Source organism: Pelobates fuscus, chromosome 2, assembly GCF_036172605.1.
Source record: "Pelobates fuscus isolate aPelFus1 chromosome 2, aPelFus1.pri, whole genome shotgun sequence".
Classification (NCBI taxonomy): Eukaryota; Metazoa; Chordata; class Amphibia; order Anura; family Pelobatidae; genus Pelobates; species Pelobates fuscus.
This window is the reverse complement of record NC_086318.1, coordinates 113,342,544-113,361,857: the sequence shown is the minus strand read 5'-3', so window position 1 is coordinate 113,361,857 and position 19,314 is coordinate 113,342,544. Positions and strand designations below refer to the sequence as shown.

General features: G+C 39.1%; 1 protein-coding gene across 1 annotated transcript in view; it reads right to left on the bottom strand.

The window, feature by feature from the left end:
* Positions 1–3,815: 3,815 nt before the first annotated feature.
* RSRC1 (arginine and serine rich coiled-coil 1) overlaps positions 3,816–19,314 on the bottom strand; it is a 305,983-nt gene continuing 290,484 nt past the window's right edge. Inside the window, exons 8-10 of the mRNA XM_063442593.1 lie at positions 14,757–14,863; positions 5,390–5,536; positions 3,816–4,010 (exon numbers count right to left, since the gene is read on the bottom strand). Coding sequence (XP_063298663.1) covers positions 3,918–4,010; positions 5,390–5,536; positions 14,757–14,863 — 347 coding nt within the window. The 3' untranslated portion in view covers positions 3,816–3,917. The remainder of the gene's footprint in view (positions 4,011–5,389; positions 5,537–14,756; positions 14,864–19,314) is intronic.

Here is a 19,314-nt window from a genome sequence, read left to right as displayed (position 1 = left end):
TCGCTATAATGGCCGCCTACGTGGCCGGCGCTAATCGCCCGCTGCAGATCGCGGTCGGGGGGGGGATGCCTGGCCCCCCAGGCAACCCCCCCTGTGGCCGGTGACCGTGATCTGCAGTCACTGATCGCAGTGACAGGCTGTCACTGCGATCAGTATTTTCCGTGTGTCAGCCGATTTCAAATTGGCTGACACACGTGGCCGGCGGCTTTCCCCTGTGCAGATCGCGGTCGGGGGACATACCTGGCCCCCCAGGCAGTCCCCCTGGGGTCAGTGACCGCGATCTGCACTGTCTGAGATCGCAAGCTGTCACTGCGATCTCAGAGCGCTCTGATCGCAGTGACAGCCTGTCACTGCGATCAGTGTTACATGTGTCAGCCTAATGGCTGATACATGTAACAGGCGCAATGATCCCCCTGCAGATTGGTAGGGGGGAGTGCTTGTACCACCCAGGCACTCCCCCCTGTGGTCAATTACCCAATCTGCAGGAGGTGATCACAGTGACAGGCAGTCACTGTGATCACTGATCCTGTGTGTCAGCCAGTGATGTGAAATCACTGGCTGACACTGTCTCTGCCCCCTCTCCTGTAATAAAAATAAAATATTAGTTAAAATAAATAAATAAATTACAGTTACAAATAAAATATACTTAGATCATATATATTATATATATATATATATATATATATATACACACACACACATTTACACATACACAAAGTGTATTTAAATATTAATATATATAATTATATATATATATATATATTAATATCAAAATACACGTAGAAGGATATTGATTAAATATATAATTATAATTATATATATATATATATAATAAAAAAATATGTAAATACGTTAAAAAATAAAAAAATAATAAAAATAAATTAAAATATATATGTGTAATTTCGTTCTAACTGTATTTTGATAATAATATATATATTGATATCAAAATACACGTAGAACAAAATAATATATATATCTATATACATAAGTATATATGTATATATCACTATATGTATACCTATATATAAATAAAAATAATTTAAAAAAATTATATACATATACCCCTAAAGGGGGTCGAAACGTTGATTGAGGATTTGACCACAAATGTAAGACACAACCAAGAATAAAAATACCTTTTTGATGAAGCCCTGTGAGTGCACCTTTCTTCTATTTTATATTCATATTGACGCTGAGGTTACACCCAGGCAGAATTACAACAGATATTTTCTACTGAGGGGTGAGTGCTAAGAACATCTTTATATTCATCTTTATATATATATATAAAGGGACGTTTTATGCATTTTTCACACATAAACGGCACTTACACTGGCGATCTTATTGCTCGAATACTTTTTACTGTTTTGAAACACAAATATTTGTGTTCAGCAAAGTCTCCTGAGCATAACAGTACCCCTCATGTACAGGTTTTATGGTGTTTTCAAAAGTTACAGAGTCAAATATAAGGCTTGCGTTTCAGTTTTTTCACAATGAAATTCGCCAGATTGGTTATGTTACCTTTGAGACCATATGGTAGCCCAGGAATAAGAATTACCCCCATGATGGCATACCATTTGCAATAGTAGACAACCCAAGGTATTGCAAATGGGGTATGTTCAGTCTTTTTTAGTACCCACTTAGTCACAAACACTGGCCAAAATTGGCGTTCAAATTAGTTCTTTGCATTTTTCACACACAAACAAATATTAACGTTAACTTTGGCTAGTGTTTGTGACCAAGTGGCTACTAAAAAAGACTGGACATACCCCATTTGCAATACCTTGGGTTGTCTACTATTGCAAATGGTATGCCATCATGGGGGTAATTCTCATTCCTGGGCTATCATACAGTCTCAAAGGCAACGTAACCAATCTGGCGAATTTCAATGTGAAAAAACTGAAAAGTGTAACATGCTATATTTGACCCTGTAACTTTCCAAAATACCATAAAACCTATATATAGGGGTTACTGTTTTACACGTGAGACATCGCTGGATACAAATATGTGTATTTTATTGCAGTATAAGCAAACAGTATTATGACAGTCACATTTAGAATTTCACGTAAAACTAAACATTTTTTAAAAATTCTTATTTTTTCCTATTTTTCAATATTTTATTCATATTAAATTGTGTTTTATACCTAAATATTTGATGTTAAATGAAAGCCCTGTTTCCCCTGAATAAAATGATATATAATAAGGGGGAGTGCATTTAATATGAAAGAGGTGAATTACGGTTGGACAGACATATAGCACAAATGCTAGGTTTTGTTTACGTTTTGGTCTGTCACAACTTGTACATTTGGCTGCGGTCTTAAGGGCTTAAATTCAATCTAAATCCATTTTGAATTACCAGCTATTCTCACTTTGGTGAGAAGCATAGTTCAAAATTGTACATTTCATTATAGGAACACTCCAAGAACCATAACAACAACAGTAGATGGTTTAGCCAGGCTGTCAATAATAGTCGAGGAGCATAAGTTGACACTCTCAGCCTATCACTGGCTGCCAGTTAAGAGAAATAGTATGTATGTTTTATCCGTGTATATTAATGCATGGATGTTATAGTTTAATAGTTATAGTAATTTTTGTGCAGAAAAAATATTCTTACATATATATGTACACAGTACAGCCACATTTTCTGTACCCCAATGAGAGCAGCCCTGAAGACCTCCAGGACAGATGGCACCTGAGTGTCAGGGTCTTACCTGAGTTGGGAGTCTGTAGCGCAGATATTTTGCTCACCCTCGCAGATAGCCACAGGCCAAGGTGGTCAGGTAAGAATTCACCCGGCCTGTGGGTCTGTGCACGGGGGCTGTGCAGGATGAAGTACCAATACACAGTACAGGCAAGGACTGAACCAGCAGGATTGTCGATGGATAGCCGAGGTCAAAGGATGCCAGAGGACAGGAACAACGAGGAGTAACCAAAGTCAAGGGATGCCAGAGGTCAGAGTAAACGTAGCCAGAAGCCAGGGTCAATAATAAGAAGCAGATGAAACAACAGGAACACTGGTACGAAACACACAACAGGATCAAAGACTTGACACTGAGCACAGGGCGAGGCTGAGTTTAAATACCCTGTTGATGTCTAATCAGGGTCAGGAGAAGCACAGCCAAGTCAAGGTGCAGCCCCCAGTGTAGTAGACATGCCAGGATGAATAGGACCGGAATCAGTAGTCACTGTATAAAGCTGCTGTGGCTCAGAGGTAGAAAGCAGGACCAGGACTGAGAAGTTCCCCGGTTCAAGTCCCCTGTTGGGAACTCCAGGAGCGACCATGTCTGGCCGTCTGTGTGACACTGAGTACTGAAGCTGTCAGAGACTTTGTTTTTACCGATGATGGCAATGCATTTCAAGATCAGAGGGGTACTTTGTCTCCCTGAGCATTTCAGGCACTACCGGACCTGCTATGGCCCTGTACATTGATACACTGCTACAATAATACCATTGTATGAAAATGAATGAAAGAGTCATAATTCAGAATTCTTCGATTTAATAAGAACATTTAATGCATGAGTAGTATCAAAAATGACAATCAACACCATCATTCTTTTCGTGAAACCTTTTGGAATCTTACAATCAACAAAAGTAAGTTATAAACAAAAAGTACAATAAAAACATCAATTACACCAGATAAAAACCATAGCTGAAATGGCATAGGTAGCATCACATTTTATTACATCACAGATTATATGTTTTCGTCGTTGGTGGCGGTACATTATAAGATCAGAGGGGTACTTTGTCACCATCTGGCCCATGGTGGAACTGTACACTGTTACAATAATACCATTGGATGAAAATGAATGAAGGAGGCATAATTCAGATTTCTTCAACATTTTAATAAAAACATTTAATGCATGAGTAGTATCGTAAAAGAAAATGACATTCAACACCTTGGCTGTTGAATCATGTACACGTTATCAGGCAACAGGACTCCCCATCAGTCTTTCTTGCCGGAGTGAGATTAATCTTTTATACCATTTCTCCTCTGCTTCTGTCTTATCAATATATAGCTGCCAAGACAAAGTTAGAATGCAGATTTAAAAGCTCAGCAAAGACATAAAGCCTACACCTGCAACAATATCCACCTTCCATGGACTCCCATAAACATGACTAAAATAGACTATATTAAGACACCGTTCCTGGCTAACTCAGACAAGGTTATTAACTAAAGTGAGAATTCTAAATTAAATAAAAGGGAATTTCAAATTTAAGGTTAAAACAATCAAACAGGAAAAATTCTCTAACTCAGCTATAGGTCTAGTTCTGCTACTTTTGTCTGAAATTTGAAATTCACTTTGAATTCTGATTTTAGTTTATAACCCTAAGAGTTTCCACCAAGATGCAATTTTCAGAAAAAGTTTTCCCTCCAGAGATTTACAAAATTCACAATTCATTACCTGTTTCAGCAATCAGCTTGTAGGATGTTCTGTGAGTATGCCCTTAGAAGGTTATGTATACCCTTACAGGAAAACTTCAGTACATTTAAGTAGGCTGTATTCCTAACACTATAGCTCCCTCTGCCACCCTTCTCCCACCGGGAGGGTTTAAAAAAATTATTTATTTACTTACCTGATCCTAGCGCCGAAGTCCTTTGGCGTTTCTTTTAGCTTAGGTGGTCTGGGTGCCTATATTGTCCATTTAAGATCACCTGAAAAGTCCATACATTCAGCTGTACTACAGCTTTGAACTATACTTTCTGACACTTTAATTGGCCAGACAAAGACAGTTTTAGTTTAGTGACAAGCAAGGGATGTGTCCAGGGGACAAGGTTATTTCAAAACAGTTTAGGGGACTCTACCACCTAACAACCAAATATGTGTGTGTTGAATGAATTTTGCGTGTTAGAGTGTGTGTAGTGGCTAAGTGTTGTGTGTGGAGGAGGCTTAGTGTGTATGAGTGTGATGGCTGAATGCTGTGTGTGTAGGGGAATTTGGATGTGGCAGGATTTTGGTGGTCCAGTGAATGGTAAGCAGTATCCCTGGTGGTTCAGTGGAAGGCAAACTGGATCTCCGGTGGTCCAGTGGAGATTGAGCTCCAGAAAAGGAGGGCCAATCCCTGAAGATATCAAATGGGAAAAAAAGAAATATCCAGGCACACCTGAGGTTTCTTCTAAAAGGCAGTCTTATTTGAAACAAGGAAGTGGACACAATGTTTCAGCTCCTCTCTAAACCTTTATACAATGTCTTGATAAAGGCTCAGGCTTCATCAGAACTTGTTCACAGTGCTTCACAGCAATACAACATAGTTCATAAAGAAGTGTTTAAAAAAAAAAACAAAAAAAAACAACAACAACAAAAAACGTGTGAAATTAGGGCCAAATCATAAAACATAAAAAAGCAACCATGAACAGGCAATGTTGTTACTTTCCAAAACAGGATGAAACACTTACATTTGGATGAGCAATAGCGTTATCATCCAGGTATTTGATGGCAGTTGGGACAGATCCGACCTCCGTATCTTTTTCTTCTTCAAACAGGTCAATGGTCCCAGTTCCTAGTATTGCAGATTCATGCTTTGTCTCACTAGTGTCTGCTGGCTGAGCAAAACAAAAACAAAAACACACAAATGTAATTTGCAGGAATACAGTGTGACTCAAAGCACGTGCTAGCCAACGTCTGTAGAGCTATCTGATGCAGAATGAAAGTGGCAGTGTGATCGGGAATGGTCTGATGAGGACAGTTTAAACTGAAGTGGGCAAAAGATTGAGTTAGGACATGACAGAGGGGTCTGAAGTGAAAAAACTGGTCTTAAAAGGATACTCTAAGCACGTAAACAACTTTAGCTTAAAGGGACACTATAGGCACTCAGACCACGCTCTGTAGTTTTAACCCAGCAGCTGGATGGTTCAAATGCCTCTAGTGTCTGTTATTCTGAAAACTACTATGGGGTACCAAGTAAAACTCTACTATTTCAATCAGATGGTCCCATAGAGAACATCTGATTGGTGCAGTACGGTATTTTGCAGGGCATGCGCACTCTGCTTCCTATAAGAAAGCATAGGACCAGCCGTGGAGAGAGCTGTGCAGCATTAGAGAAAACATAAGTTAAGTGAACACTACAGGGTTAGAAATACAAACATGTATTCCTGACCCTACAGTGTTAAAAACACAAATTAGGTCCCCATCTTGCCCCTTTAACCCCTTAAGGACGCATGACGGAAATTTTCCGTCATGCTGGTCCTACCCTTAAGGACGCATGATGGAACATTTCCGTCATGCAGTATTTTTCCAGCAGGGTCTATTACCTTGCTGGTAACTATGAGCCCCAGGTATCATTTGATTCCTGGGGCTCCCCTCTCTCACCTGGGGCCAGAATTAGTGTCCCCAGACTGACTGATGCTCTGTTTGCAAAGTGAGCGCTGCAAACAAGCATTTAAATGGGGATTTAAATCCCCACTATTACAATTTGGTGTGATCAGGGTTAAATCCCTGCTAACACAAGGGAGTTCCAGGTATCAATGGAAATCTGGGGCTCCCCTCTATCAGCTGGGGACATTTTTAGTGACCCCAGCCTTTTTGATGAGCTGCATGCAGAGCTCAAAGTGAGGTCGGCAAGCAGCTCTTTTAATGGGGATTTAAATCCCCATAGACAGCAATGTAGTGTGAGCAGGGTTAAATCCCTGCTCACACTAGGAAACCCAGGTATCATTAGAAACCTGGGGGTCCCCTCTGTCAGTTGGGGCCATTTTTAGTGGCCCCAGGTTTTTTGATGAGCTGCATGCAGAGCTCAAAGTGAGATCGGCATGCAGCTGTTTAAATGGGGATTTAAATCCCCATAGAGCACAATGCAGTGTGAGCAGGGTTAAATCCCTGCTCACACTAGGAAACCCAGGTATCATTAGAAACCTGGGTGTCCCCTCTGTCAGCTGGGGCCATTTTTAGTGGCCCCAGGTTTTTTAATGAGCTGCATGCAGAGCTCAAAGTGAGGTCGGCAAGCAGCTCTTTTAATGGGGATTTAAATCCCCATAGACAGCAATGTAGTGTGAGCAGGGTTAAATCCCTGCTCACACTAGGAAACCCAGGTATCATTAGAAACCTGGGGGTCCCCTCTGTCAGTTGGGGCCATTTTTAGTGGCCCCAGACTTTTTGATGAGCTGCATGCAGTTCTGAAAGTTAGCACTGCATGTAGCCATTTAAATCCACAAAGAACACTGCAGCTGAGCGATCAAGCTCAGCTACAGTCATTCTCTCAAGTGATCTGGTGCTTGGGAGACTCCCAGGGTCTGAACAAACCCTGGAGGATCACCCTCTATGCCCAAATGCCATTCTGATCAGTGCTGGGCATTTTTAGTTGCCCAGCACAGATCGCATTGCATTGGGAATAATGTCTTCAATGTAAGAGATGGGAGACTGCAATACTGAAAATAGCCAGTAGATGGCAGCAACATACCACTGTGTTTTAGTTTAAAATCCCTTTACTAATATCAGCACTGATATTAGTAGAGGGAAACCTTTGGGATTAAGATTAAATTAAGGATTACAATTAAGGATTATTATTCGGTTTAGCATAAGTACTAGATTTATTATCAGGTTTATTACTGGGTTTATTATTAAGTTTATGTTTGAGATTAGGTTTATAATTAATTGTAGTATTGGGATTATGTTTCAGATTAGGATTCAGATTATGGTTCAGATTAGGATTAGGGTCAGCACGGGCATCCCTTGCTGAATATAGCAAGGGAATTCCTCGGCTGACACCAGCAGGGGGAATCATTTTAACACTATTGCTAAAGGTAGGATTGAGATTTGGATTAAGGTTATAATTAGGGTTACACATGGGATTACATTATGGGTTAGGATTGTGGTAATGGTTTATTATTAGATTGAGGGTTAGATTTAGGATTAGGATTTTGTTTAGAATTAGGGCTTGGTTTGGGATTAGAGATTTAGATTAATATTAAGATCGCTACTTTCCAAAGATATGCATATGGGGTATATTTGTACTGAGAAGATGTTGCTGAGTACAGCTAAGATAATTTTATGACAGTGGGAAACAGGATATTTAAAAAATAATCATCAGAAATACTATGTGTATGCAAAAATGTTAAAATAAAAATGAATACCACAAACGTTGAAACAAAATGGTAACAAAATGTCACTTCAATAAAGCTTATAATATTTTATATGAGGGTCCCCATGTTGTCCACTTTTGTAAATGGTATGCATTGGTGGCGTTATTTAAATATATGAGCGACTAAAATGCCCCAAAATGAAACAATGACCATTCGTCAATTTGTCATTTAAAAAAACCTGTAATGGGCCGGGTATGATTTTAGCCCTGTATTTTTTCACAAAAACCTGGCTAAGGTGTACAAAGGGGGTAATTTTGTACTCAGGAAATATAGCTGAGAATAATTTCGTGATTTAATTTACAGTAACATATATCAAGTTTCCAAAATTAACTACTAAAATACAACATGTGTGTATAAAAATGCAAAAATAAAACAATATGATAACATTTGAAAGTAATTGGTGCTAACATAACTGTATAATAAAGCTCAAAATATACCACATGACATAGCCCGTGGTGTCTACTTTCACAAATGGTATGCATTTATGGAGTAATTTTAACTGTCAAACTGCTACAATGCCATAAAATGTGATATAGACACACCAAATCCATTTATCAAAATTCTAATTGTAAAAACTGTAATGGTCAGGACTCGTTTAAGGCACTGTAGCTTCACAGGATAGTGTCAAAGACATACATTGGGGGTATTGTTTTATTCAGAAGAGTTTGCTGAGCATAATTATGGGGTTTTGATCACAGTGGCACATACCAGACTTGAAAAATGACCCCAAAAAATGTATTGTGTATGTAAAAAATGCAAAAAAAATATTTTACCACAAAGTTTGACATAAACTGGTGAAAAAATGGCATCACGCTAAGGCACAATATATACCATATGAGATACACTGTAGTGTCTACTTTCACCAATGGTAGGTCATTGAGGGATAAATTCAACAGTTAAACTGCTACAATGCCCCAAAATGAGACTTGCTCCATCAAATTCATCTATCAAAATTATCACTGTGAAAACTGAAATGGTCAGGTCTCTTTTATGGCACTATAACTTCACAGGATAGTGGCAAGGACATAGATTGGGGGTATCATTTTACTCTGTTGATATGGCTGAAAACAATATGGGGTTTTCTACAGCAGTAGTATATATCAACTTTATGAAATACACATTAAAAATCCTTGTTTTATGTGTGTATGTTAGAAATCTGAAAAAAAACACAATTTTACTACACGATTTAGCAGAGATTGGCAGCGAAATGGCTACGTAAAAAGTGTCAGAATACCCTTTGGTAATTAGCCTGTGATGTGTGCTTTATATAAATATATACTTTTGTGCAGCAATTTTGCTTTCTGTGATGGCTATTAAGCTTACAAGACAAACATGCCAAATTCTAAAATTGCTCCACATTAAAAAAAGTTTTTACTCCTTGTATTTTGTGACCTGTAACTTTCAAAATAAGCTGAAATCCTAGACATATTATGTACTCTGAAAATCAGAACAACTAATTGAATATTTTTAAAATTACTTTCCTTAAGCTGCACTTATTATACACACGTTATTATTGCCTAAACTGTGAAAAAAAACAATTTATTTTTATTGTTTTTTCATTTTTTTGGATTTTTTTAAATAATAAATAAGAATTTATATATGTATATGTCACATCAGATTAAAGCCCTTTTTGTCCTTTAAAAAACGATATATAACATGTGTTGGTGTAATAAATAAGAAAAATGCAAACAGAGGTTGAACACAAACAGCAAAAAATGCAAAAAATGCTTGTGTCCTTAAGGGTAAGTCCAGTTTTTGAAGCTGCGTCCTTAAGGGGTTAAATAAGATCTTACCTTGGCCCACCCATGACATCACCAGAATTTACGATCTCCTATGGCAAAGCATTGGATTGGCTGAAATCACCAATTCTGATAATTTCAGCCAAGGAGGCAGGGCTGGGGGCAGAGCAAAATGCAACACTGGCCAATCAGCTTCTCCTCATAAAGAAGCACTGAATCAATGCATCTCTACGAGGAATGTTCAGAAAGCACCTTAGTGGCCGTCTAAGTAACTAGTTACTAGGCAACAATGTAAACACTACCTTTTCTCTGAAAATTCAGTGTTTACAGCAAACAGCCTGCAGCGTTTACAGCAAAAGGCTTCAGGGACTGACCATACTCCTCAGAACAACTACATTAAGCTGTAGTTGTTCTGGTGACTATAGTGTCCCCTTAACTACCTTTTCATGCACTTGGAGGGAGGGCTGATAAACTAAACTGCTACAGGACACTACGGCGTTAGAAATATACATTTGTATTCGTAACACTATAGTGTTCGTTTTTAAAGGAACATCATAACTTCTTCATAATGAGGTTATGATGCCAGGAGGTCCCAGGCGCTGCGTACAGTATACAAATGCACATTTCAATGCAAATTCTAAGTAAAATAATTAGATTATCGGGTATAAGAAATCTATATTTACAGATAATATAAGGGGACAAGATTGTATAAAATAAAATTCTGTTTTTAAGTCAGAGTATGACATTCAGAGAAGCCCACACATGTATGCCCTTTTTATTTGGAATACCAACACATACAAGCTACAGTTACACTGCTAGTGTTAGATATTTATCCCAATAACAAGGGAAAATCAGAGCAGCAATATTAAACATGACATATAGACAAGGTACATTACACATTGTGTCCTGCGACGTAGCCCTTTAGCTTGCAAGGGTTAACGAGAGCCCAAGTATTATATAAAAAAAAAAATGTATTTAGCATATCTGTATGGATTCCTTAGTAATTAATAGTGAATACATTCTTTTAAAACCTGAATTACTTTTTGCAAGTGGGACCTCAAAACGGATCACAATGTATGTCATGATACAGACACTAATCTATAGCAGGGTCTGCCTATTATAGATTATATGTCCAATAAAACGTCAGACTTGGTGGTGAAGCCGTCTAAATAAATTTATGTGAGGTATACAGGGGTGAAGATTCATTCCAACCCAAATTAATCATCCCACATAAAGCAGCCATGTCTGTGGGTATGCCTTCCCAGGGTGTGAAAAATAGTATTCAAAACACTTCAAATACAAATAGGCTCATGGCAAAGATGGAGTTCACCTTGCACGCTTTAGTTTCTGCCATCCTGAGCTTGCTGAGAGTTTCACTCAAATTGTGGGTACAAAGATTTTGAAACAGAGAGCCCCTTTCACCATGACCTGCCTTCATTAATGCTGCTCAGAGATAAAGTATTTTGCATGACTGATTCCAAAATAAAATCTTGAGAAATGGCTGAAGAAAATATTTTTAACATACCAACAGAGTTGTGGTGGGGATGAAAACCCCTTCCACCTAAAGTAAGTGGATAGTTAATGCATTGCTAATAAGACTTGCTTTTAACTGTGCTCTCACTACTGCAAGGAATTCTGGGTAGGCGTATGCAAATGAGCTCAACAAAGAACAACATTTTTGCTGATTATTATTATTTTATTATTATTTACATAGCGCCATCACATTCCGTAGCGCTGTACAATTGGATTAGTTGCATTAACAATTAAACAGCTGTCCATGAGTGGTTCACTGGCATTGCTCCTCTTCCTGAGTTGTGTTTCAAAGCTGTTGTATACAGCAGGCACATACTCCAAGGAATCCATATATAAAGTGGAAATATGAGACACAAATTTTGTTTTTTGTTGAGCTAATTTGCATACGCCTATCTAGAATTCCTTGCAGTAGTGAGAGCACTTTTAAAGTGAGATTTATGTGGGAAAAGCAAGTCTCATGGCTTTACTGGTGTGTGTATTTGTGTTTAGCAATGTATTAACCTTCTACATATACATACACACAGTCACATATATATATAGTAATGTCTACATTTACTAGCTGTCTGCCAGCACAATGAGGAGAGGATAAAAACATGTTTCTAATAAGACCAAGAACAAGCTATCTATAGCATGATGACACGTTCTGAGGCTATGAGCAGGGAGAATGAGTGAGTGTGTAAAGTTAGTAATTACTGACCCAGAGCAGTGAGTGAATGTTTGATTTACCCATTCCCATGGTCGACAAAGAGACCGTAAGATGTATGTGCCACCTGTGCCCTGCGTTCACCGAGTTTATGCAACTTAAAGCACTTATTATATTGTTTAATTAGGGTTGGATTCCACTACCATACACATTGAAGAAAGGACTAAGGTCAAAGAAAGGACAAGAGCTGCTCATCGCAGCCAATAGGGTCACAGAGCAATTTGGGTTCGTTGCTACATTCGGGCGGGTCCTTTTTAACAAAGAATTCTAGCAAAGACCGGCCAAGCACTGTTTTGTGAACAAAACAAACATAGACAATAAATTATTACAAAATTAAGGGTGAGCTTTAGAATTATTCTGAAAAGTCTAGAATTCTTCACAAGACACAAAACTGGATTCAGTCTTATAAGATACTTAAAGGGACACTGTAGGGTCAGGAAAACAAACATGTATCCCTTACCCTATAGTGTTAAACCCACCATTTAGGTGGCTTGTCCCACCTAAACCCCCTTAAAAGGTAAGAACACGTGCCTTATTTGCAGCGCCACACAGGTCTGCCAGCACTGGCCTTGCCCCTGATTCACCTCCTTGCTAACATCATTAGAATGTATTATTTCAGCAAATCTAATGCGTTCCCATAGGGAAAGCATTGGATTGTCTGAAATCGGCAAGGAGACGGGGAGGGGCCAAACACCGGCTTGGCCGATCAGCACCTCCTTATAGAGAAATATTCAGCATCTCCAGCTGAACAGCAGTGCTACACAATGTGCAGTACTGCACAAGGAAGCACCTGAAGTGGACATCTGAGGAGTGGGGACAATGTCCTAGGAGGAAATGTAAACACTGCCTTTTCCCTGAAAATGCAGTGTTTACATGAAAATGCCTGCAGGGAATGATTATACTCATCAGAACAATTACATTAAGCTGTAGTTGTTCTGGTGACAATCGTGTCCCTTTAATGTTACTGCATAATGCAAAATGGCGGAGGGTGAAATTCGTCATGGATATCCCCTTACTCACTCTATAATCTCCATCCTTTTAGACCATGGCCTTGTATACCTCCTTACAAGAATGTAGTTATCTTTACGTTATATTATACTTTATGTCTCATACGGTGTGGAAACTTCTGGTGCCCTTTGAAAATAGCATTCAGAAAAATAAATATAATAAATAAGAGAATAATACATTCACTATTTGTCTATTAGATAATTATAATAGGCTAACATAATTTATTGTTTCTGATTCTTGACTCACCTTAAAAAAATATTCTTTTTATTACACTTTTATATAGTTTGTGTGTGTGTATCATACAATTGCTTTTTCAAGTGAATTGTCTGTGTTTATATGTCTTTCCTGGTGCTAACTGGTCCTCTAAGGAGCATCCTTCGCACAGGCTCTGTCATTTTAACCAAAACTCATTATTTTATGCAAATTCTTCAGTAGATGGAATGCTTGGGATTTGTAGACATAACAGCTTTCACGGATCGGGAAAACCAGCAACATTATTAAGCTGTGGTACTTAAATACACGCCATGTAAAACATATTAAATGTCTTGAAATACAACCAAGCGGAGCATGAATTATCCACATAAATCAGTTTAAAACGGTTGCAGCTCTTTTTCATGGGGTAGCAATGTGAATAAAGACCTCATACAGCCGTGTGTGCTAAATAAATTCCAGTTTGACCTTCAGGGCTGTCACAGTGCATGATTCTTGGTGAAGTATGTTGGGCAACGAAACCTTTCCTCATAAACTGTCTCCTCTCCAGACATACACAGCAATCTGCGAGAATTGACAAACTCGTTTCATGTTGCGTTCTGCCCTCCACTCCTCTGTCAATTACTCTTGAGATGATAGGTTGCTGAGAATATAGCTTAGCTCCTATACATTGCACTTAATGATTATAAATGTTTAAATTCGTCAGTGCTTCAGCAAGTGCAAGCAAGTGGTTGGGATCCTGTGGCAACAGAGACCTCTATAATCCTCTTTCTATTTGCATGTCCCATGAACCTACTACACTTTTTTTAGAACACTGCACTATTGTCTACTCATCTTCCATCATCCCAGGAAGGCGTCTAACTCTACCATTGCCGTTTCAGGGAGTGCTTGGACATGCCTTTTTTTGTTCTGTCCCAATTTAGTTAGAAATGACCTGTGTGCCTAACTAAATGATCGTCAAAACTAATTTACTTTACATTAACATTATGAACAAACACTGAAATCAGGTTTTTCTGTATATATTTCTATTTATGCATATGCTAATTTAACCATTAAATGCCATTTCCATTAATTAAATAAATACATTTTTGAAACATAAATATAGAAATTTTTACTTGAATTGGAAGCAAATATAGAGGTTCATTTCCTAAATAGCAAATTAAATGCAGGTGTCTCAACTGAAGGTAATTTTAGCTGTAAGTGCACCTTGATTAAGCTGTTGTTCAGTTAGCTACTAAAATCAGAAACAGTTATATTTAAATGGTAATTAAACTGCAACCGAATTCCCTTGATTCGTCTGATCCATCGGCCACAATTCAGACCAAAAGAATGTAAGTCTGAACCCCCCCATAACCTCAAGTCATCCTAACTATACCACCAACCCTCCTTACTGTATAATGACTCCTCAACACTAAATCTCAGCTGGTTGAATATTTTGAGAATGTTATCTTAATTCTCAAGTAAACAAAAAAAAAAATGATAATAAACTTACAGCTTTTGCATCGCGGCTTGATCGAAAAACTTGCGGAATAAAAGAGTCACTTTCAATTGCTTCAATCTCTTTCACTCGTTTCACTTGATCTATCAGCAAGGACTGGTCTGAAATAAAGAACAGAAAACTATAAACATTAGTATAAGGGTGAGAAAATCTGTATCCTTTGTTAAAAGAAATCAGTGATCAAGAAAACCAGTGATTAATCAGTAATCTTTCCTTATGTCACATGACTGAATGAAATTAAGATGCCCCGAAGAAAATGATTAAGGAAATTAAAGATGACTGATGCTCTGAATACTATATTAAGTTAAGTTAAATACTAAGTTTGAGTTAAGCCGCACCTTGCACAAATGGTGCCTTTTAAATAACCAATGTTCAAATCACCTAAGTGAGTTCTTATTCTCTGCTGTTGCCCCATAGGTTTAGTATATCAGTTCTGGCAGATAATCTCAGGGGTAATCAATGATTAGTTTGATTATCAATATGTAAATGTAAGTCACCTCCCTTTACAGACTTCTAATTCACCAGATAATCCATTTCAAAATGCAAATCATTACTGACTGATTATGTGGTTGCTCACCACTGGCAGATAAATTGTTAATGGATTATAGATTGACAAATCAGTAATGGTCTACTACAAACTGATTCTGTGTTGGAACATATTAAGGACAAGTCAACTTTTATAAAATTGTAAATTGCTTCAAAAATTGATACATTTCCTTTTAATTACCATCTTTAACCCAGCTTAATTGCCTGCAGATAAGCCTACAAGAAAGGTTTCACACCATAATTACATTACTGGTGTCTCCTGAAACCACACTCCAAAAGATGGGACAAAACCAATGGGCAGAACTATGGCTTCCGTTGGTTTAACTGGTGTAATACACGTGAGACCATCAAAGTGAATATGCCCCATTATATGGAGATCAGTCACAAGATCAGGTCACACAATCTCTCTTACCCCACTTCTAAAACTACCATGTAAAAATCTACACCAGTTATGTTAGGTGCGGTGGCAAACATCGTCCCCTAAAAATGGTCCATTGGTCACTAGGTGAAAAACGATAGGGGCCCTAATCTCCCAAAACAGTAATGACACCATGCTAAATATATTTAGTGAGAAAAACTAAAGGATCTTTGCTCATATGCCAGTTTAAAAACGGTCTTCTTTTCATTGAGACATATTAGTTGAGGTTGAGATTCTCCCATGTTCCTTCTCCTTCCAGCCATTCACCTCTCTGGAACATCAATGTTGGTAACCTTGCAATCACCCACTGTAACCTTATGACTAGCTCTTCACACATAGCTATCCCTGACGCGGTACTACAACCATTTATCCATCCACTACATTTCCAAAAGTGCCTCCTCATTTCTATCCCTCTGTAAGAGGTGGCAATATACAAAGAAAAAGAGAGGTTAAAGATACTGACAGAATGGAAGAAAAAATACCAGAGGAAAAGATTCCTAAAGGTTGTGTAGATATAAGGATTACAAAGAGCACTTTCATCAAGCAATTTGTTAAAGTGTGGAAAAGCCTGAATCTAACATGTAATTTTTCTTTCAGTACATAACTCATCATTAAACACCAGCCCTGTTTGTATTCCGTATTTATCAGTGGAGACAGTCCGAATGAAATTACAAGGGGAAGGGAGAAAGCAGAGACTGAGAGGCATTGGTGCACGGAGGGCCAGAAAATAAATAAATAATGTTTTTGAAGAATTATGTCAATGACATTAACATGGCGGGAATAGTCTGTGAGGAAGTGAAATCCATTAGTGTTTGCTTTTTATTTATTTATTTATGTTGACAAACGCATTATTGGTAGATGAAATGGCTTCCATATGATGTTTGTCAGATGTCAGTAGAAAGGATATATACATATTTCATTGCAAAATCAAAAATAATGGATTAAGTAGGCTTGGAAAGCTGAAGAAATCAATGCTTGCACTGTAAAAATGAAAAGCCAGGTATTTCTGCAGCATTCGAAGCCTTGTAAAAGATGTAAAATATTAGGCACGATCAACGTTTGAAACATTTAGGGAGGATAATCTTTGGCTTTATCAATATTGTTTCGACCACTCGCTGCAAATTAAAAACATTTATGGGTAGAAATACATTAAAATACCAATGTCTGCGCAAGTGCCTTGTCATTCATATCCGCTTATGCCTCTTCAAAAATGTTAAAATGCTTGCTTATTGTGGAAATGAAAAGCTATAGAATGTTAGCAGCATAAACTATGGATCAATCTTGTTATCTTTTTATTGATGCATTCCACTCCACACCCCTGTATGATATAGCTGCATTTTATTTCCAGTAGGGATAAACAGGGCAAATGATAATGGAGTGTACTTTTATAGGATTTCACAATCTACTTCTGGCCATTGATAAGTACAAGTATCATTCTCTGTCACCCTCATTACCACTAATTTATACCCCCCAAGAGACTATCTGTAACCGGAACATTCCTAGCAGCAGGCTAGAACTCACCCTTTTTGCTCTTCCATTGTAACGTCAATTTCAACCAACTAGAGTAGCATCCACACACTGCACATATTCTCGCTCTCCACTAAAATAATTAACTGGGCAGCGTATAAAATGATAGTAGTAGCAACTGGTCCTGCCAAAAGTCATGAAATGGATGAATACTAGAACTCCCCTTTCATCACATCATTTGCCAAGAATTCCATGAAGAAATGGCAGCCCTGTACTCCTCCAATATAACAAATATATTATTTTAAGGGTAAAACAGGGTAAAGACGGACAGTTTGGACTACCGCGATAGTCATTTCAAGCTTGAAACAGAATTATTCAAAATGTTGCCATGCTTATGTTATGCAGTATATGAAAACCACTTGTTATATTGGAGGAGTGCAGTGTTATGGCGGTTAGTGGTTCCAATCATCCTATTTAGGAAGATAAACTACTAATCCCATAAACTCTGATCCGGTCAGAATGAGAAACTCCTGACTCATGCAATCCCTTATTGGTGATTAAGTGGCTCTGCCTGAAGTTGAAGATGGCCTCTCACAGTTGTGCACCTACAAAAGTTAGAAAGTGACTAGAATTATCATTTTCTTTTCTCCATATATAATGAAATAAAAAAATATTACTAGAGGGGGCGGGGCCTGACCGCAATGGAGGATAGACGTGTTTTGGACGAGCTCCTCCACACTCTCGCTAAAAACGGCCTTTTCACAGCCCTATTGCCCTAGACAGGGGCAACATCAAGCAAGGTTTAGGCTGCCTGACCCACCTGAGATGTGGCGAGGTGGTCGGCGGCTCTCTGAACAACTGCAAGCCCCGTCGAGGCAGAAGCGGCCTACTACAGGCCGGACGGAGACAGCGGCCAAAATGCTGAACCGGCGCTGCAAGCGAAGTCACCCCTCTATGCGGGTGCCCCGTTACCCCCCCCTAGGACCGGCGGGGGTGATCCCGGTCCATTATCGAAGGACACTCCAAACCGGGCAGGTCAGCGAGCTGAAACCGCAAACTCGCGACAGGTCGACCGAGGCCTAGCCAAAATGGCGACGGCCACATGGCCCCCGAGCCCCGACGCTGATGACATCCTCACCCGGCTGGATCAGCACTTTCAAGATTTCTGGACGAAACTTGAACGTTTAATGCACCAACAGACCCCACCACAGCCCTGTACTCACCCACACAGTGGCCTGTGACAGTCTGCAACTACGGAGGCTCCCACAGGGCGGCAGACCATGGGGCGCACCTCCCCAAAGCGTAGAAAAGCGAGACCACAACCACGGAGGCGCTTAATCTGACGACCCCACCGGGAAACCACGAGAAAGCATCCACGAGGACAAAGGACACCCAGGAGACAGAACACCTTAGCAGCGACGGGCCCCCATGCAAAGCCCAGGCCCTCAAGACGGAACAGAGCGCATCAGCAACCACCAACTGCATGGTATCAGACGCAGGACAAGCAGCTGGAAGCCCAGCATGAACTTTCCCCACATGGCAGCCCACAGCCCAGCAGGGGTATAGGATGAATGGCCGCCTGACTATGCTGACACCCAAGGCTGACTCCCAGGACAGACAACCCCATCATTACCAATGATACATGGCTGAGTTGCATATTCTTTTTAGTCCTATCCACAGAAGCTTACATGCTTCTGCTAGTTCAAATATGTGCTTTTGTGCTATAGTGAGATTATGTGGTGAGAGGGGAGCACTGTAAATCTGCAGTACCTATCAGCCACGCAGTGATTTCATGTGTATGCTCTAGCGGTCATTATTTAGTTTGCCTATATATTCATAAGCCTTAAAAATGTTCCTAGCTTGTTTTATCTTTTTCAAAAAACTATTAACTAACTGTTTCACGCTTTAGACACCCTTATCATGCTTGTTTAACTGTCTGGAAACTATGCTGACTCTACGAAATATAGTGCTGTTAGCTGGTGCCACTCAAATGCTTGATCTGTAACACTAGCCTGTATTTCCTACAGTGGCTACACAAGCCTGTTTAAAACTCGCAGACACAATCTTGTACTTTATCTAAACTTAAAACTACTCAGCATCACTCTAACGTTTACACAAAAA